This window comes from Condylura cristata, unplaced genomic scaffold (genome assembly GCF_000260355.1).
Source record: "Condylura cristata isolate star-nosed mole 26May11 unplaced genomic scaffold, ConCri1.0 scaffold00020, whole genome shotgun sequence".
NCBI lineage: Eukaryota > Metazoa > Chordata > Mammalia > Eulipotyphla > Talpidae > Condylura > Condylura cristata.
Window position 1 is genome coordinate 1909871 of NW_004567121.1, and position 18095 is coordinate 1927965.

Sequence of the window (18095 nt, forward strand, 5' to 3'; positions counted from 1 at the left end):
GACAGCGGGGCTGAGGCAGGCCCATGTGCCCCCCTGCCCCGTCCCCCCACCCAGTCTCACCATGCCCCCCGTGCACTCGCGGCAGTCCTGCAGGCAGTCCAGGTTCTCCCAGGTGCTGTAGGCCTTCAGCCCCGCCACTAGGGCCTGCAGCGGGCGACTGTTGGTGAGCTCCTTGCCCTGGAAGATGTCCTGGTCCAGGAGGGCCCCAGCATACCTGTGAGGCAGGCAGAGAGGAGTGACGGACACGGCAGCACCCTGGCTCTCGCGTGAGGAGGCGCCCAGGGAAGACAGCGCAGACAGAGCTGCAGGAGAGCAGGACTGCGGCCTCTCCTCCCTGGCGGCTCCCAGTACCCCCTGTGCCCTTCAGCACCAGAATCATCACCCCACGCACTTTTCTCCCGCAGGTCTCCTGGCTAGTGGCCGACTGCCTTTCACCGCTTGATTCCCTGCAGGGAGCACTGGGCTCCGCTCTCTGCCTGTTTAGCCTATGCACATCGAGCCTATTCCAAGTTATTTTCTACCCTTTAGCCTCAAAACGGTTTCACACATCTCTTGAATTTTAGGCTGCCATGATTGCACCAACTGCTGATACAAACCCTTTGTGCTTTGAGGAAGAGCAGTCAAGACAGAAGAAACCCTACTGCAGAAGGTGAAGTCCCATGTGAATCTAAAGCACTGTTACTGCCATTTTATTCAATAACCTGACACCTCCCTACTTGCCCAAATGAACATACACACTTTACCCATGTTGAAAACCTTACAGTAAACTGGAGTCATCAGAGACAGAGAAATTTTAACTTATCAAAGCTGATTCTTTTAGGAGCTCTGGAGAGACCTGAGTGAATCTTTCCAAATCCCCTGTGGATGCCCTGCAGCTGTAGATACAGACAATGATACTGTAGACATCACTTTTAACCTGAGCACTGGATTTTAAGCTCCTTTCCCTTTCTTTCCTTTGTAGTCAGAAAATGAAGCTCCCCCCATCTGTCCTCGCGCTCATTAATGCCAGAGTCTCACCCTCACCTTGAGACAGCAAACCCACAGAACCCTCTCACCTGCTGGCGAAGGTCAGGGCCAAGGCTGTGGCCAGGTGAGGCATCAGCCGAAGAGTCTGTGTTTGGTGCTCAATGATCTTGACCTCTTCCTTGGCTTTGGGCCCAAACTGTCTCCGGCTGTGAAGAATCAAGCAGATACAATTTTGACTGAACCCCAGTGAGCAATTTCATTCCCAGAGCCAACGTACCAAACTGCCATTGGTCACTCAAATACTTCAGAGTCCAGAATACTCTCCTAAGATGTAGGCAATTGAGATAATAAGAGAGCAACAGTTTCTGAAGAGAGCCCAGCAGAGACCTTTTTCGCTCTCCTGGAAATTACCTTTCCCACCATGGAATAATTTTAAAGCAGCATATCTATTTAATACACAGAGTAATTTTTACTCCTTAACATTTATGTGGCATTTTATAGTTCCAAGTACCCCATGATCATTAATTACCAGCTTTACTACGTTTGTGACATAATTAATAGGACAGGAGCAATATCTTAGCACATATTTCAAAAGGACAGTCTCAACAAGGAGGCGATGCCAACCCCGGGCCTCCTGTCAGACTCACAGGCGGGTCATTACTTTCAGCCCACCTAAGCCCCCCCTGCAGCTCCACAGGAAAAGGTGTTTCTACATCCTACCTTAGCTCCTGTGCCCTCTGTACAGCTGCAGCAACAAGGCGCAATAAGTGTCAAGGCATCAAGGCCCTCGTTGGAGCAATTTATAAACTGGCATGGGCCTGTGCCCAAGGCACCGCCAGGGTCACCTCACAGCACCCCGTGGCGGCAGGCTACAAAGAGCCAGGCCCCTGCCAGCGCTGCCCACGTAGACTCCTGCTTTCCAACCAGGGACTGTCCCATAGCTCTGCCCTTAATGCTGATTTTCAAAGAACATTTCACACAGACACACATGCTCCTGTGCACTTACACACGTGCACACACATACATGGGCACGCACACGTGGGGACGCACAGGCAGGGCAAACCTGCACATCAGACAGCAGTGGAATGAGGCCACGTCGACTGCGCAAGCAAAGAAGGGCAACAGTAAATGCTTTCAAATTTCATATCTGAGAGATACTTTCTTAAGTATAATTTTACACTCTAGTATTATCTGTAAGTGTCCTTTTTTCAAGGACATCATGATCTTTTTAGTGTAGAAGGCATCTAGAATTCACACCCTGGCCTGGCATGGGAGGACACAGAATACAGCGCGCACACATGGAGCACTGGGCAGCACCGTGAGCACAGGCATCTCTCTATGCCAGACTTGCCTGTGGGCACATAACCACCCCACAGGTGGCTGTCCAGGGGCACGACCCCGTCCTGCCCTCTGTCTGTGCTCTCTATCCATCCCAGTGCATACTCAACCACCGCAGGGCCTGGCGCCAAGAGAAGCCTGATATTCTGTAGGAAACTGCTCAGCTTTTGCTGAGTTACTATCAACCCTATCAAAAAAAAAAAAAAAAAAAGAACTAATAATGGTGTCATGATAAAGTCAGGTCATTTTACAAATTCCACTTGTTTCTGCTCTCTTAACACTCGTTTTTAAATGCTAGGATTATGCAGTAGCTTTTTTTTTATGGTCACTGTGGCTAAATATCTGCTCTAAAAAGCAGACACTGCCACATGTCATTCACTCCTCTGGGAGACACCTGCATACCTGCTCTGTGCCCAAAACCACAATGGCACTGGGCAGCCTCCAAGGACAAGACGGCGCGCCCCACTGAGCTCACAGGCTACAGCCTGGTGTGAAGCATGCCAGGTGGTGTGGGCAGCAGCGGGAGAGCCTGGAGCATGCCTGCCCACCCTGCTCTGTCAATCACAGCATTTCCTTGTGCATTGCCAGCAATTCACCCACACAGATACAGCAGGAAAAAGCTACAGAGCCTACTACCTTTTAGTTTCTATTTTACTGAAAAGTTACAGCAATAATATGATTTTAGACAGCACTCCATCAAATTTTCTGTTTTGGGGACTGATGTCTCTCTCTTGGCCCTCTCTGTAGCAGACACTCTTTATTTGTTGGACTGAAAGAATGAACAAGCTTTGCCACCATGGATGTGCAGGTGGAGCAGGAGCACAGCAGAGTGGCTTGCCCAGCACCTCAGAGACCGTCTTTGGATGCCAGATCTGACCCCTGAACTAGTGTGCCTGTTTCCTACTTATACCTTGAATTGTCTCATGTCCTCTCTAAGGTTCCTACTTCACCTGCGGTGGCAGGTGCACAGCCGGAAGAGACCAGCAAGGGCCTCTGTGTGAGCCCCATGCACTGCCTCATTGCCAGGTGATTTCACAAAAGAATATGAGTTTCCAGTCTTTCTTGAAGATTAGGAGGATCCAGCAACTCTGGAACCCACCCATCACGTGATTCAAGGGAACTCTGAAGCCACCCACTCCCTATTAGTATAGGACAGGCCCTGCAGGTCCCGGGACACTCTCCACATGCTGACATTACCTGCAGGCCCAGGAGGCACTGAATTTTCAACCCACACCACCACAGGGGATTTCTTTTTTTTCATCTGGAATAAATTTACGTCAGCATCCTAACTTGTTAATTAAGTTCTGTGATTATGATATATGGCCGAGCGTAGGCATTCTGTGTGTCTAGGAATTCATTAGGAGAACCCCCAGAGGACAAAAGAGTTCTGGCCAACTCACACAGAATAAAATCCAAATGGCTCAGCTTGGCATTCAAGAAGAGCCTGGCCTTCCTTGAGTATTTTCTGGCTATGCCCCTTCAGACACTTTCCATCCTGAGCCCCTGACAAAGCAGGGCTCTCTGCCTGCAGCCAACCTACACCTAGCTGGCACACACCACAGTTTTGGCGGCTCAGTAGAATGTAACCCCCACCACGCCCCCCGCCCCGGTACCCCCCTTCAAATACCACACCAGACTCAGGAAGCCTGAGCACTTCATTTGTTTTTCCTCCTGTGGACCCAGCCCTTTCCCCTTCTGTGCCAGCACCAAGAGCACCTGTCCTAACCACGCGTTTCTCCTGCCCTGACATCTGGGGCCTTGCTGAACTTACAGGGGCTGCCCCTCCCTGGGTACCGGCCAGTTCCTAGACAGAGAAAAGACTCCCCTGTGAGCTCACCTTCCATATCAAACCAACCCATCCACAGCCCACGCCCCCACCACTGCCCTTACAGAACTCTTACTAGGCCACAATCCCCTGCCCTAACCTCCCCAGGGTGAAGAACCACACAGCAGGGGCTGTCCCTATGCTCCAGAACTTTCTGCAATTAAGCAAACTAGCCTAGCCTGCTGATCCCAAACCTACTAGCCCTGCTGACCTTGTCTCGCCAATTCCTTCTCATGGAAGCCACAATGAAGGATGGAGTCTGTGTTTCCCACGCAACCCCCTCTGGCTCCTGGCCACCCCTGGTTCTTTCCCCTGTCGCCCCCCATGGCACAGCATGCCCGCTTCATTTGGGAACCGTGAGCAACAAGCTGTCTCTCCAGTGGCCTTCATTTCCCTGTCTGTGGGCCTCAGTGTAACTGAACAATGGGAAAGCCACTGTTATAAAAATAGTGCCCAAGGCCAGATTCAGCTTGCTGAAGGCAAGCCTGTTCCGTCTTCAGATGTGCCAGCTCAGGCAGGTGTGGGTGCTCAGGAAAGACTGAGGGACGTTTACAGACTGAATATTCTGCCGCCTCCGGCAGCAACACACCAACTCCTTCACCCACCCCCTCCCCTTCTCCCTGGAATGTCTGGTTACTGCAGATGTTCTGTCAGAGAGGCCTGCTCGAAGCAAATGAGATGAGAGACCCACCTTGCCCTTATGTCCAAGACCCCATTCCACCACTTTTTATTTGGGGGGTGGATGGGAGGGATTATCAGTAGAGACTAGAAGGAAACAAATGAGTGGACAGAAGGCAGGCAACACCCACACTCTTCCAACCCCCTTCTTTCGCCCAAGACTCTGACAGTCTCTAAAGCCCTAAACCGTGAGGTCCCTGCTGCCTGCTCCTTCCCCTCCAGCCACCCACCCTTTAGATGTTCTCTGGCTTCCACAGGGGAAAACATGGCTCTATAAGCCAATGACCCTTCACTGGGCCAGAGATGCAGCCAGAGGTGACTCCTGTGACTGTCACCACAGTCCCTAAAAGGCAGCAGGGAGAAGTGGTCAGACAGTATACTCCGAGAGGCCTAGCTGGTGCAGGAAGCCTGCACGGCCCCTCTGTGGTCACCACTCTGTGGTCACCCTCCCGTTTATGCTCTCAGGCCCCAGAGACCACATGGGGCCCTTATGGTGCAGGCCCACCCTCTGGTTGCCAGCAGCCTGGCACATTGCCCTGAACACAGCTCGCAGGCTGCAATCTCTGCAGCTGGCCAGCAATTAGCGCCTGCCAGACGTTTTTACTGTTCCCGTTTATGATCTATATGGACACAATATTCTTCCTGTCCTTTTCTCCTCTAAGTTACTATTTTTCTTTAAAAACACATGTGAAGGCTATATTTTTCTCTGTAAACACAATTTTTATTTCAGTGGTGAAAAAACCCCAAAGTCACTAAGCTGAAATTTTTCATGGTTTTTAAAAACAAAAAGTGATGCATGTGCACACAATAGCCATATGAAAATAAGCTGAGACTGAAAATGCTGTGAATGATGCCATTTAAAATTATAGATTTGAGGAGCTATTTCTGGACTCCAGCAATGTGTAAGGAATAGAGGAAACATTTATTTTGGGTTGTTTTATTTCATTCCCACTCAATTTCGAACATGGCTGCTTAAAGCAACATTCATGGAAAGTGACACGGCTATTAATCACCAGCGCTGCTACTGCACACGCAGCCTCTGGGGGAGACCCGGCTGCCCGCCTTCCCCGCTCTCCCTCTGGTCTCTTCTCCCAAAGGAGGCCAGTGACCTACTAAAAAGATAATTGCTTTGCATGTTTCCTGCTCTGCAGCATCATTGCATCAGTCTCCTCTGAATGACATCCAGTCAAACTGGAAGGAGAGGAGCTTTGTGGTTGTGCCTGTGTCCTTGACCCTGAGACTTCTTGGGGTGCAAGCCGGTTCTCAAGCATCCCTGATGCCAGAAGGAAAACAAACCCTCTTCCTTTGCTGTCAAAGTGCCGACCTTTACAGAAAAAAAAGCTGAGCAAATTCCTGGATCTAGGCCACACTCCCCTGGCCTTTTTCCTTCTTAATAACTCAGCCCCAGATAGGCGTCCAGTTTGTCCATGAGTGGCTGGCAGCTGGGCCACTCTACCCCATTCCCAGTGGTCCTCGGTGGAGAGCCTTCAACCTCTCAGAAAGCCTATGACCCATCAATTCCTGTTTCTCCCCTTCTCTAGTGATATTCTTGGACGCAGAAATGCAAAGACCAGAGTGGCCGGGGTTACAAAGCAAGTCGGTTTAATGCCATCATCTAGATTCAGCAGACTTAGTCCAGTTTTCCAGTCAAAAAGTAAAAACCTGGCTTCTTACTGAGCCATGTGTGCAATAGACAACCTGATTTGCAACCCCAAGTAACCCTACTCTGAGGTCCAGATTGGGAATCACCAAAGAGACCAGGTTGCATACAACTCTTACTACTTTTTTTCTTTTAACTGAATATTGGGCCTCCCTGGTGGCACAGCGGGTTAAAGCACAGCACTAAGAAGCTAAAGCCACTTCCGCATGAGTTCAATCCCCACCCACCCCAGAAGTGACCCACATGGCGCCGCAGACCTCACCTGACCCGCCTGCTGCTCCCCTCAGCAGTGTACTTCATTGATCTGCCTGTTCTGCTCCCCACACTGTCTCTGGTGAATCTTCTCACCCCTTATACCTCTGGCCTGTACCCCAGTTCTGCACAAATAACATAAACCTCAACTTGTATCTACCATGTACTAGCTGTTAGCTTTCAAATGGACAACTTTAAATCCACTTGTAGGGGAAAAGAAGGGTGTGTGTGTGTGTGTGTGTGTGTGTGTGTGTGTGTGTGTGTGTGTGTGTGTGATAAATCCTTTTTTAATCTAGTTCTGATTGTGATTAATGTGCAAAATGGTCCCAAAGAGGATTTTTCAAAGTGCTTTCCAATCCTGCAGAAAGCCCAATAACTTTTTAACCTTCCAAACACCATTTTTTCTCCCATCCCTCAATTAATCCAACTACCACAAAACAGATAATCTTTGGTGGTTGTGATAGGGTCAATGACAATAATTTGTAAACATGAAAACACTTCACATTCAGAAAAAAAAAATGAATGTGGTCTGGTGTCAGTGTCAAAAAATTCAATATTAAGAGGGGAGCAGCTATCCCAAACCCAAAAATATGGACACCAGAGCCCAACTTTCTCTTCAGAGAATGGAGCTCCTCGGGGAGTGAGCCTTTGCCATTCCTTATTTTCCTTTATCAAAGGTCACACCAAATGGAACACAAAGTCCCTCCCAAGAGGGAAGCCTTAGCTTAAAACCGTGGTCAATGTTGAGGGTGGAGTGACACTCAATCTGCCCTGCCCATTAGCACAGAAGAGTTGTCTAAAGAAGCAGACCACCAAGCTTTAAGGAATTAGGATCCAGTCACTTCCTCTCACCAGTAGCTAGACAACCCCTGAGGCCTCAAAAGCCATTTAGATAAGAGACAACACAAAAGAAAATGTACGTGAGGCCCTGTTTCCATTGGGTAGACCACTTTCAGCAGCCTACTGGCTTAACTCTGACACCCTTAACATTATCCCAAGCAAGTTACACCACTCTCTAGGCCTCCAGCTCTTCAACCAGAAGACGGGCATTCTGACAGTGGCAGTGCAGACTAAGAGAGAGATGCTGCCTGATGGAGGATAAGAACAGAGAAACTGGGAAGGAGGCACCACCAGACCAGGAACCTGGCTCACACTACACCAAGTGCTGAAGGGAGAGGAGAGGGGGTTAACACAGCCACTGACCCAGCTATAGGCTCTAGGATCCTTAGGCGCCAAAGCCCAGTTCTCAAAGCACAAGACCTAGGCGTCAACAGACTGCGGTAGGGACTGTCTAGAGAAGACGGAAGGTAAAGATCTAGAGATTGAGCCCATTGCGGAATCGCCTGTCCCTTTCAGATTCCACATATTTTACTCAAACAAACCACTCGTGGAAGGAGTGAGCCCCTCCAAAGGTACGGTCTCTGCACTGGCACGGGGCAGCAGTCCTGCCCACCTCTCCAGGTGCTGATCTTCGCCCACTGCCTCCCTCTGCAGGGCAGCAGCCTCCTGCCTGCCCGTGCCCTGCACCTGCCTGGGCTTCTCTTCACTGAGCAGGGGCTGCCCTCCTCAAGGCTGCCCACCTGCGACCATGCAGCCTCTCTGGGCAAACCTGTCCCTTTCAGGGCATCTCTTCCTGCTGGCTGTGTCTCTGAAAGTGTCTTTTACTCCTCTGTCCCTTTCCCCAATAAACCTGTTCTTTAACTATAACTAACATCTCTGTCTCATGGAGAAACTCACCTGGGAAATTTGTTAGATGATGCTAAAAGAGGAGCTCTGGTGAGACTTTTCCCATAGTAGGTGTGCAAGGCAAGGCATGTAATTATTATGGTCATTACCATTATTCTGAGTTGCTAAGATTTCCCTGTTCTACTCATCTAGCTAAGTCACTCAAGAATTCCCCCCAAGAAAACACTTTTCCTGTAACCTGAACAAAGCACTAACTTATTGTGCATCACTGAAATTGTTATAAGAAGAATTCCAGGGTGAAAAGGAAAATCTCTTCCATCCAACCTTAAATTTAAGATAATTGCTGACAGAGAAAAAAAACAAACTGTCTACAGATATGTTAGAAAAAATTGTGTGTCTGTGTATGTTGGAAAGCATACAGCTTTCTAAAGCCATCTGCCTTTATTATGTATCCAAGCATACCCCTGATTTTCTTCTCCCCATATTCCAGGAGGGATAAGATGGACAAAAGAAAACTAGAAGAGGTGGTGTGGGTAGAGCCTTTCAGCCCACTGTGTTTCCATAAAAGCAGCAGGTTCTTTACAGAGTCAATCAGCCTACTCCAGAGAGGAATCTGAATGTTATTTGGATGGTTCCCACACAAGGGAAATTAATTTACTTTTCAGAATTACAGCCTTAGTAAGATCTATGAGTGACACGGCTGTTAATGTTAGTTGTCAGAACTGTGATTCCTTGAGATTTTTTTTTAATTGTTATCTTAATGAATGCAAAATAAAATTACAATGGTGGAGGATGTAGAGTCATAAATTATAGCAGTGACTGCAGGGGTGGGCTAATAATTTCACTGTTGAATTATTTTCATATTAAAAAATAAATATACATAATGGATAAGGCATTGGCCTCCTAAATATATATATATAGATATATAGATATATATAGATATATAGATAAACAGAGATATAGAGATATATAGATATAGATATCTATATATATATAAAGAGAGAAGTCTCCATCATCAGCAATACAGAGATATTGGAGAAGCCCTCCACATCTTAGTCATGAGCCAGAGGAAGCAAAAGTGCTGATTTTGGGAGAACCATCCTTCTTATCCTCTTTCCCCTCCATTCTATTGCGGGTGCAGGGTCTGTGTGCATCTTGCCTGCCCCAAAAGTCAGTCAGAGCCTGCTGTCATCCTGGAGACAGCAAGTCTGATCACTGCATATGTGCAGTGAGAGAATGGAAGCAAATGCTCAGGTCCCAACATGCACCAAGCTCGCCCTTCATTGAGGCTGAGCATCAGGAGATGAAAGTCAAATAATGAAGTACTCTTTAGAGTTTGGCATTCATTTCTTAATACTTTAGGCTGGGGCATGTCTGAGTAGCTTAAGGGCTGCCTTCTGCCTCCACTTTCCTTCTATTCAATCCACAGCCTTAGAGGTAAACGTTTACAGGCACTTAAATTAATAGCAATCTTTCAATCCAGAAAAGTTGTCTGTCTTTCCACGTACAGTCATGAGTTGCACACGGGGAAATATATTGTTAGATCATAGCATCACAGTGCAAACATCATAGCAGGTAATAACACAAACTTAAGTGTGGTATAACTTATTGTTTTTTAAGCTATGTTATAGTCTATTGGGACTACCATCATATATATGTGGTTTATGATAGACCAAAATACCATTACACAACTTATGACTGTCTTTAGATCTTTTTTCATCAATGTTTTGCAATTTTCGGTAAGCTTCAACACATTTTTTGTTACATTTGCACCCAAAAATTTAATTGTTATGAACAATTGTAAAGGGTATCACACAATCAGGCATCACTTAATGGTGACAGTGGTCCCAAGAAGTTATACCAAATGGTCTAGGTTTTTTTTATTATTGTACAAAATATTTTTATTCCCTTGAGTCTTTTTGTATAGCTTTTTAGTGGTTACTCTAAGTGTTACATTATGTACATATAACTTATTACAGCCTACTGTGTCATCATTTTGGCAGTTCAAAAGAAGTATTAAAGAAGAAACCTTACCTGTTTTTGCATCTGTGTATAATGACTGACTTTTTTTTTTACCATGTATAATGTAATTGTCTTAAATATGTTACCTATTTTCATTTATAATCATATCAGTGTTACAACTTTTGCTTCAACTATCAAATATAATTTGGAGAACTCAAAGAAAGCCTATTGTACTTACCTCAATTTCCTTATAAAAACACCTTCCCCCCTCATGTCTAATGTTCCTTCTTTATTATTTCTTTTCTGTTTATAGAAATTTCACTGTTATTTTAGGATAACTTTGCTGATGACAAATTCTTTTAGTCTTCCATAATCTGAAAATGTTTTGATTTCTTTTTCATTCCTGAATGACTTTTTTTTCTTTTTCTTTTTCTTTTTTTCTGATACAGGATTCCAACTTGATAATTCTTTTCTTTCAGTGCTTGAAATATGCCATGTTACTTCTTCTGGCCTCTGTTATTATTCAAATAGTTTATCTCTCACCACATTTAAGACTTTTTGTCATAGTTTTCAAAGATTCACATTAATGTGTATAGGAGTGGCTTCTGTGGGTTTATCCTACTTAGGATCTGCTCAGCTTCTTAAATCTGGGGGCTTTCTTTTGCTAAATTTGAGACATTTGAAGTCACTATTTTTTTTTAATTTTTATATAATTTATTTATTTATATATATTTTATGTCATTGTTCATTTTGGTACAATGTTTGCTTTCTCCTCACAGGTGTAGGCCCCATAGAATTCCCATCACCAATTCATCCGTACACCAACGCCACAGTCCCTTCTGTTCTTCCCTTCTCTGTTTTGATTTCTCTCCCTTCCCCTCCCCTACAAAATGTCTATGATTTATAATTGCCTAATTATTTCTTTTATTGTTATTATTTCTTCCCTGATCCCTTATTTGGTTCCCCTATATTCCTCCTAAAAGTGAAACCATCTGATAATTTTCTTTTTCCTTCTGACTTATTTCACTGAGCATAATTCCTTCTAGCTCCATCCATGTTGCTGTGAATGGAACATGTTTGTCTTTTTGATTGCCAACATAGTACTCCATTGTGTTTATATACCACATCTTCTTGATGCATTCATCTACTTTGGGGCATTTGGGTTGTTTTGATCACTTATCTATAAGTAATAGGTAAGCTATCTTATAGCTTACTTATAAATAATGCTGCAATAAACATAGGTTCAAGTGTCCTTTTGAATTACTGTTTTTGTGTCCTTTGGGTAGATTCCTAGGAGTGGAAATGCTGGGTCATATGGTAGCTCCATTTTTAGTAGTGTAAGGAACCTCCACAGCTTTCCATAGTCAAACACTATTTTTGTGTATGTGCTTCTTCAATCCTGCTTGCTTTCTTATTTCCTTCTTGGATTTCAAGGACACAAATATTAGATCCTTTACTGTAGTAGTTTATTTTCTCTAAAATGTTCAGTTTGGGTAATATGTTGTTCTGTATTCTAGTTCACTAATTCTTCTGTCCCCTCCTTTATGTTTATGCTTGTCTAGTGAGTATTTTCTTTAGGTTATTATATTCTCCTATTCTCAAATTTCCATTTGGTTTTCCGGTGTATCTTTCTCTTCTTCAGTTAAGACTTTCTATCTTTATCATGTCTTAAGTGTGTTTGTAATTGATCTTCAAAGTATTTTTATTAACAGCAATTTTATTTTGTTTTCATTTTTTTCTAACATCTGTCACTTAGGTGCTGATATCTTTGGTCATCTTTTATCTCTCAGTTTGAGATCTTGCTGATTCTTGGTAAGATAGGTGTTTGTTTTGTTTTGTTTTTTATTGAAACTGGTACATTTTCAGTTTTTATTGAAAGACTCTGTACCTTACTTAAATCTTATAGATTCCTCTGACAGTTTTATGGTTGGAAAAAGAGTCATCACTGACGGTTGCGGGTAAAAGCTCAGGTTCCCCTGTTGGTCTCCACTGACATCCAAAAGCTGAGAATGAATTATGTATTGCTGGATAGGGGTGGGAGTTTTGAGTCTCTATATTATCTCCATTAACATGAAAGTGGGTGGAGGGTCACTACTGCTGAAAGGTACTACTGAATGGAATTAAGAGGACATGCTGAATAGGAATAGAGGTTCCAGGCTCCTCACCTGGTTTAGAGTAACAGATGGGGTAAACCCTGATTCCTTTTGGAAGGGATAAGAAAACCACCTCCCTGCTTGGCATTCTATGGCATCCCCACAATGGTGGAGTTCACACACTCTGTTACAGCATGGGCAGGGTGGAAGTCTCACTAGGTTTTTGCTGGCATGAGTTGAGTAGGGCCACACTGTTTTCTGTATTGTTTTACAAAAGTAGACAAATTTTCTGTCCTGCTAAATGTACTTTTTTAACCATATAGATAGAGAAAGCAGATCAGAGAAAGTCTCAGAAAGCTGAGTTTTTTGGTTTTTTTTGGGGGGGGGACTCTTGGGGGGAGGGCGTCTCACAGTTGTTTATGAGTTGTCAGCCTCACTAGCACCCAGTCTAGGAAATAAGAGGGCAGAGGAAAATATAAAAACTTCCATTCTTCAAGTCTGCTTTCCTCTCTTTACCTATCAGAAAATAGACTATAAACAATCATCTTCTGTTTGTTTTATGTATAATTTCCAGACTTTTTAAAAGTTGTTCTTAATGAGAGAGTAGGGAAATGTCATCTACACTTCCCAGAAATGTAAATCCTATGCAGGTTTCTAAAGATGACCTTTAGATTTGAATTTTAGTAAGTTTATCTATTAGTGTGGTAATCAACTGAACATTAGCTGTTAATATATACATCAGATTTCCCCCCTTCTAAAAATCTCTTAAGCCATACTACTGATTTAATAATAATCATGGCATCATGAGTATGGAAATGTGTTGCAAATATGGTAAACATGTACAAAATTACAGATACCTCAATATCATAAAAAGTAAAACGGACAAGTATGTGTTACCGGCAAGAGATAGTGAATATCTCTAATATATATTAATATATTTAAATAGTAATACATCATTAAGTGTTCTATATCCTGCTTTATGCGTACATAATATTTCATTGGATGCATATTTCCATGCCATTAAATGACTCTGAAGTCATGGTTTTTAATATATTTCCTTAGTGGAAAATTTCTACCAAAAAAAAGTACTGAATCAAAATTGTCAACTTTTTAAAAAGTAAAGATATATAAAAATTACCAACTCACTTTTTTTGAAAGACTGTATCAATTTTTATTTCTTGTCCCAGAGTATAACTTGGCCCATTTCCTTCAGAAATGAATATTATTCTTTCAAAATATTTGCTAATTTAATAGCAAAAAAATTATCTCACTTTAACTTGCCTCTCATTGATTATGAATAATTTAGATTTTTTTAGATATGTATTAGTCATAGGCATATTTTCTTCAAATTGTCTGTCATATTGTGTTCATTTATATGCTGTGGTGTTAGCATTTTTCTTATTTCTTTATAGAAGCTCTATAATTTGCCATTGTCCGTCATAATTGTTTAGATATTTCTCGAATGTATCATGTGTTTAGCTTTGTCTTTGAAATAGGTATATTTTAAAATTTTCACATCATCAATTAAATCTAAGACTTTGTTTATGGATGCTTTTTCCTGTTAGAAATGTTTTTAAAAGTATACAAAATAAAGAGTTACTGATTTCCTTCCTCTATGTTATTTTGTGGTTTGTTTTATCTTTAAAGATAAACAAAGGTGAGAGATATAGGTCTACCCCAGTGGGATACACGAATAAATCTACCAATACAGTTAGTGATAGCAAAGGCCACCAGGCTGACCCAAGAAGGATCTATGAAGGTGAACAGACTCTTGTTCATATCTGCTTAAAATAGCCTTCCCTGGTCCCAGACAATTCCCTTGATCTTCCTCCTTCCAATTGACTTGGCAGACAAAGTCCTTGCTTTAACCTCTCTCCCACTTTATTCTCTAATCTGCCAGGAAATTAATGCAAGTCCTGAGCCTCCCTAAACACAGCTTTTCCTGGCGTCTTTTTTCATCTTTCATTCTAAAATTGAAATAATAAGTAAAAGCAAACTTTGCCATTCTGTTGGCAACATAATACATGCCTTCAAGGAATATTTATTTTAGTAAAAACTCCTTGTATGGATATATATTGTAATAACTACCTCTTCCAGCAAAAAGTAAACACTTCATCCTCCATCCAACAGTTTCTAACTATCCAGTTGTTATGTCTCATTTATGTCCAGCATCTGGATGTCAGGTTGGACAAACATATTTGTCATCAAAGCCTAGAATACAGCAACAAAAATTCTCCTCAGCTGGAGTTGTCCACCACTAGTTTGCTGCCCTCGGTCACAGATGGCACCTGCATGGTGCCTATTACATTTGGATATTCCCCAGGACTTCAACTCAGGATCTTCTTCATCCACCACACAAAGTTCACGGCCACATTTTGTCCAGAAATGTCTGCTTAATTTGTTACCTGACTTCAATCCTCTCCTGGACATTCCCAAGGGATAATGCCGTCATCTGGGTTATGACAAGCCCATCTGATTTTTTTGTAATGATGTGTCCTTGCACATAATTGAAAGTTAAAAAGAAAATAACCTGAATTTTGTTTTCTTTACAAAAGCATTTCCAAATTTAATAATTTATTATGCTTATGACAAAAATAATTCATCTACTTTGCAGGGAACTGCCTAGAAATAAACTTCTAAGAGGTCATTTGAGTTTTTGTGTATGATCTTAGGATATACTGGAAATTATCCAAATCATGAGATGCCAAAGAATGCAACCCAAGATGACAGCCTGGGTGAATGCATTTGTAAGGATTGCAGTGAGGCTAAAAGAGGCTGGACTACAGAGAACCTGTGGGAGCCAGGAGACAAAGGTGCTTGTCCCACCTCTGCCAGGGCTGAACCTAAGATAACAGCATACCTTTGACCTTTTCTCAGAAAAGAAATAGTTTTCATCTCTGGTTAAACACCATTATTTTTGTTGACTGTGGACAACAGACCTTGCGCTCAAATACTTTTTATCTAATCACTGAAAAATTATTTCTGAGACGACAATTTAAAGTGTCAAGAAATTATCTTAAAGGCATACAACAAAAGGAGAACAATTGCTCAAGAAAAATCTAAGCATTTGAGGTAGTGCCATTCACTTCCACCTCCTCTCCACCCTCCCCTCAATACCTCAGTATGATGGGAGCTCACTGTAAAAGTGTGGCCAAAAATGGGCACTCTCTTCCCTTAGCTCACAGCCTATGGCTGTGACTTCATGCAGGTCATTGGCATCTCTTGTACCTTCAGCTCTTTACTCCCAGGTCAATTACGAAGAAACTCTATTCCAAGCAAGTACAGCCAAGAGAACTGGGTCTCATCACCCCAACTAGACCTTATGCACAGGGCAGAAGTTCAGCTCCAGGCACAGTATTCAAGAATACCGTAACCTTAACACCCCTGACCCAGAATACTTCAAAAGTAGAGGTCTTATACCAGGAAGGGTAAGCTGAGAAGGAGAGACCACGCATGTCCACAGCCATGTTTGTAGAACAAGACATCACTTTGAGCACAAGTTGTTGGTTTCACCCCTAGCTCAGATACAATGGTGCAGAGGTTCTACCAAGGAAGACAGATCATCAGAAAAGAATGCTCTGAAGCTTTTCCTAAGGATGCTATTTGGAGAAGGGCACAGGGAAGATCACGCCTAGAAGAGCTGCTACAAACAATGGGAATCCCGGGGGTGAGCAATTTAAGAGCTTCTGATAATGCCATGATTCTTTTAAACAAGCAACAGATTATAAGCTCGATGAAATGATTGGTCAGTTAGAAGCTTAACAGAAAGAAGCAGGGAAAAGAGACAGCTAAGAAGAGCCCTCTCTGGTTGGAGCAGCCTGAAATGCTAGGATTACCCTAACCTTGCAGTGGAACCCAACTTTAACTGAAGCACACTGTGGTGAAATATATGCCCCAGGACATTGTTTAAAACAATATAACACTCAGGGATTAATAGGAACTAATGAAGTCAATAGCAATAGAGGCAGACAGTCCCAAATCATAAGGGAGGTGGGAGGAGGGATGAAGGATGAAGACAATCAAAGAGTTCAATTAATACCAGTCACTTCAGGCTCTTGTGGAGAGTGTCACATACTTAATTCTGCACTCTCTCAGCAGTGACATCAGAGAGTATACACAGCAGGAGAAATATTTCAAACTTCACTGAAATAGTTCTGCCAAGGCATTGAATAAACAACAACAAACCCCAGAAGGAGAGAGGGTCACTATTAAGAGTTTCTACAATATTTATCTAAAAATATCATTCCTATCACATCAATATCATATTTTTTTTTTAAGATCTATTTATTCGTACAGAACTGGGGTACAGGCCAGAGATGTGGAGGGTGAGAGGATTCACCAGAGACAGAGTGGGGAACAGAACAGGCAGATGGACTGAAATACACTGCTGAGGGGAGCAGCGGGCGGGTCAGGAGAGGTCTGCCCCGCCATGTGGTCACCTCCGGGGCAGGCGGGGATCGAACTCATGCGGAAGTGGCTTTAGCTTCTCAGTGCTGTGCTTTAACCCGCTGCGCCACCAGGGAGGGCCCCAATATCATATTTTTAAAAAGGATATCTTCATCATTCATTCCTACACACACACACACACACAAACCAGGTCAGTGTGACCAATGCACAGGAATTAGCAGGCGATAAAAATTGCCTTTGAGTAAGCCCAGGCATCAGACTTAGAAAACAAGGACTTCAAAGAAGTTATTATAAATATGCTGAAAAGTAAAGGAAATCATGTTTATAGAGTTGAAGGGAACTTTGATGACAATATTTAATCAAATAAACTATCAATAAAAAATAAACAAATGGAAATTCTAAAGTTGGAAAATAAATACATGAAATGAAAATGATTGTAGGAGAAAGTTGGTGGTAGATTTGAGCTGGTAAAAGAAAGAATCAAGGAATTGAATATAAATCAATATAGATTATACAATCTGAAAGACAAAACACAAAAGAATGAAGAAAAATGCAAAATGTCAGAGTAATATGAGACACCACTAAGTATACCAACAGACACATAATGATAGCACCAAATGGAAAGAAAGAGTAAGAAGCAGAGGGAAAACTGAAGAAAATATGGTAAAAAACTTAACCAAATCTGAAGAAAAACATGATATAACATTCAAGAAACTCAATGAACTCAAACAGGATCCAGAGACACATCGTCAGAAACATAGTAAAAATATTTAAGACAAAAACAGAAACAAAGAAATGATTCACTATATACAAGGAAAAGCCAATAAGATTAACAGCTCATTTCTCATCAGAAAGGCCCAAAGGCAGTTCACAGTGCTGGGGGATAAAAAAAATCAGACTAGTTACATACAGCAAAACTACTTTTCAGTACCAAAGGTAAAATCAGCATTCCCAAGTAAACAAGATCTGAAAATTAATTGCTAGCGGCCCACTTATAAGAAATACTAAAAGAGATTTTTTTAGGATGAAAACAAGTTACAACAGACAGTAATTAAAATCCATACCAATACAAAAATAAAAACCAAGGAGAATCAGTAAATGCAGGGGATTATATAAGATAATCACATATTTCTTCTCCAGTCTTTTTAAATTGATTCTTAAAAAAAAAAAAAAAAAAAAAAGCGGGCCCTCCCTGGTGGCCCAGCGGGGTAAAGCACTGCACTGAGAA

The 18095-nt window shown here is 42.7% G+C and overlaps 1 protein-coding gene across 4 annotated transcripts in view; it reads right to left on the reverse strand.

The window, feature by feature from the left end:
• ACOXL (acyl-CoA oxidase-like) overlaps window positions 1–18095 on the reverse strand; it is a 269242-nt gene that overhangs the window by 137082 nt on the left and 114065 nt on the right. For all 4 annotated transcript variants that reach the window (XM_012727649.1, XM_012727648.1, XM_012727647.1 and 1 more), the window contains exons 11-12: window positions 1056–1172; window positions 61–214 (exon numbers count right to left, since the gene is read on the reverse strand). In XM_012727649.1, coding sequence (XP_012583103.1) covers window positions 61–214; window positions 1056–1172 — 271 coding nt within the window. The remainder of the gene's footprint in view (window positions 1–60; window positions 215–1055; window positions 1173–18095) is intronic.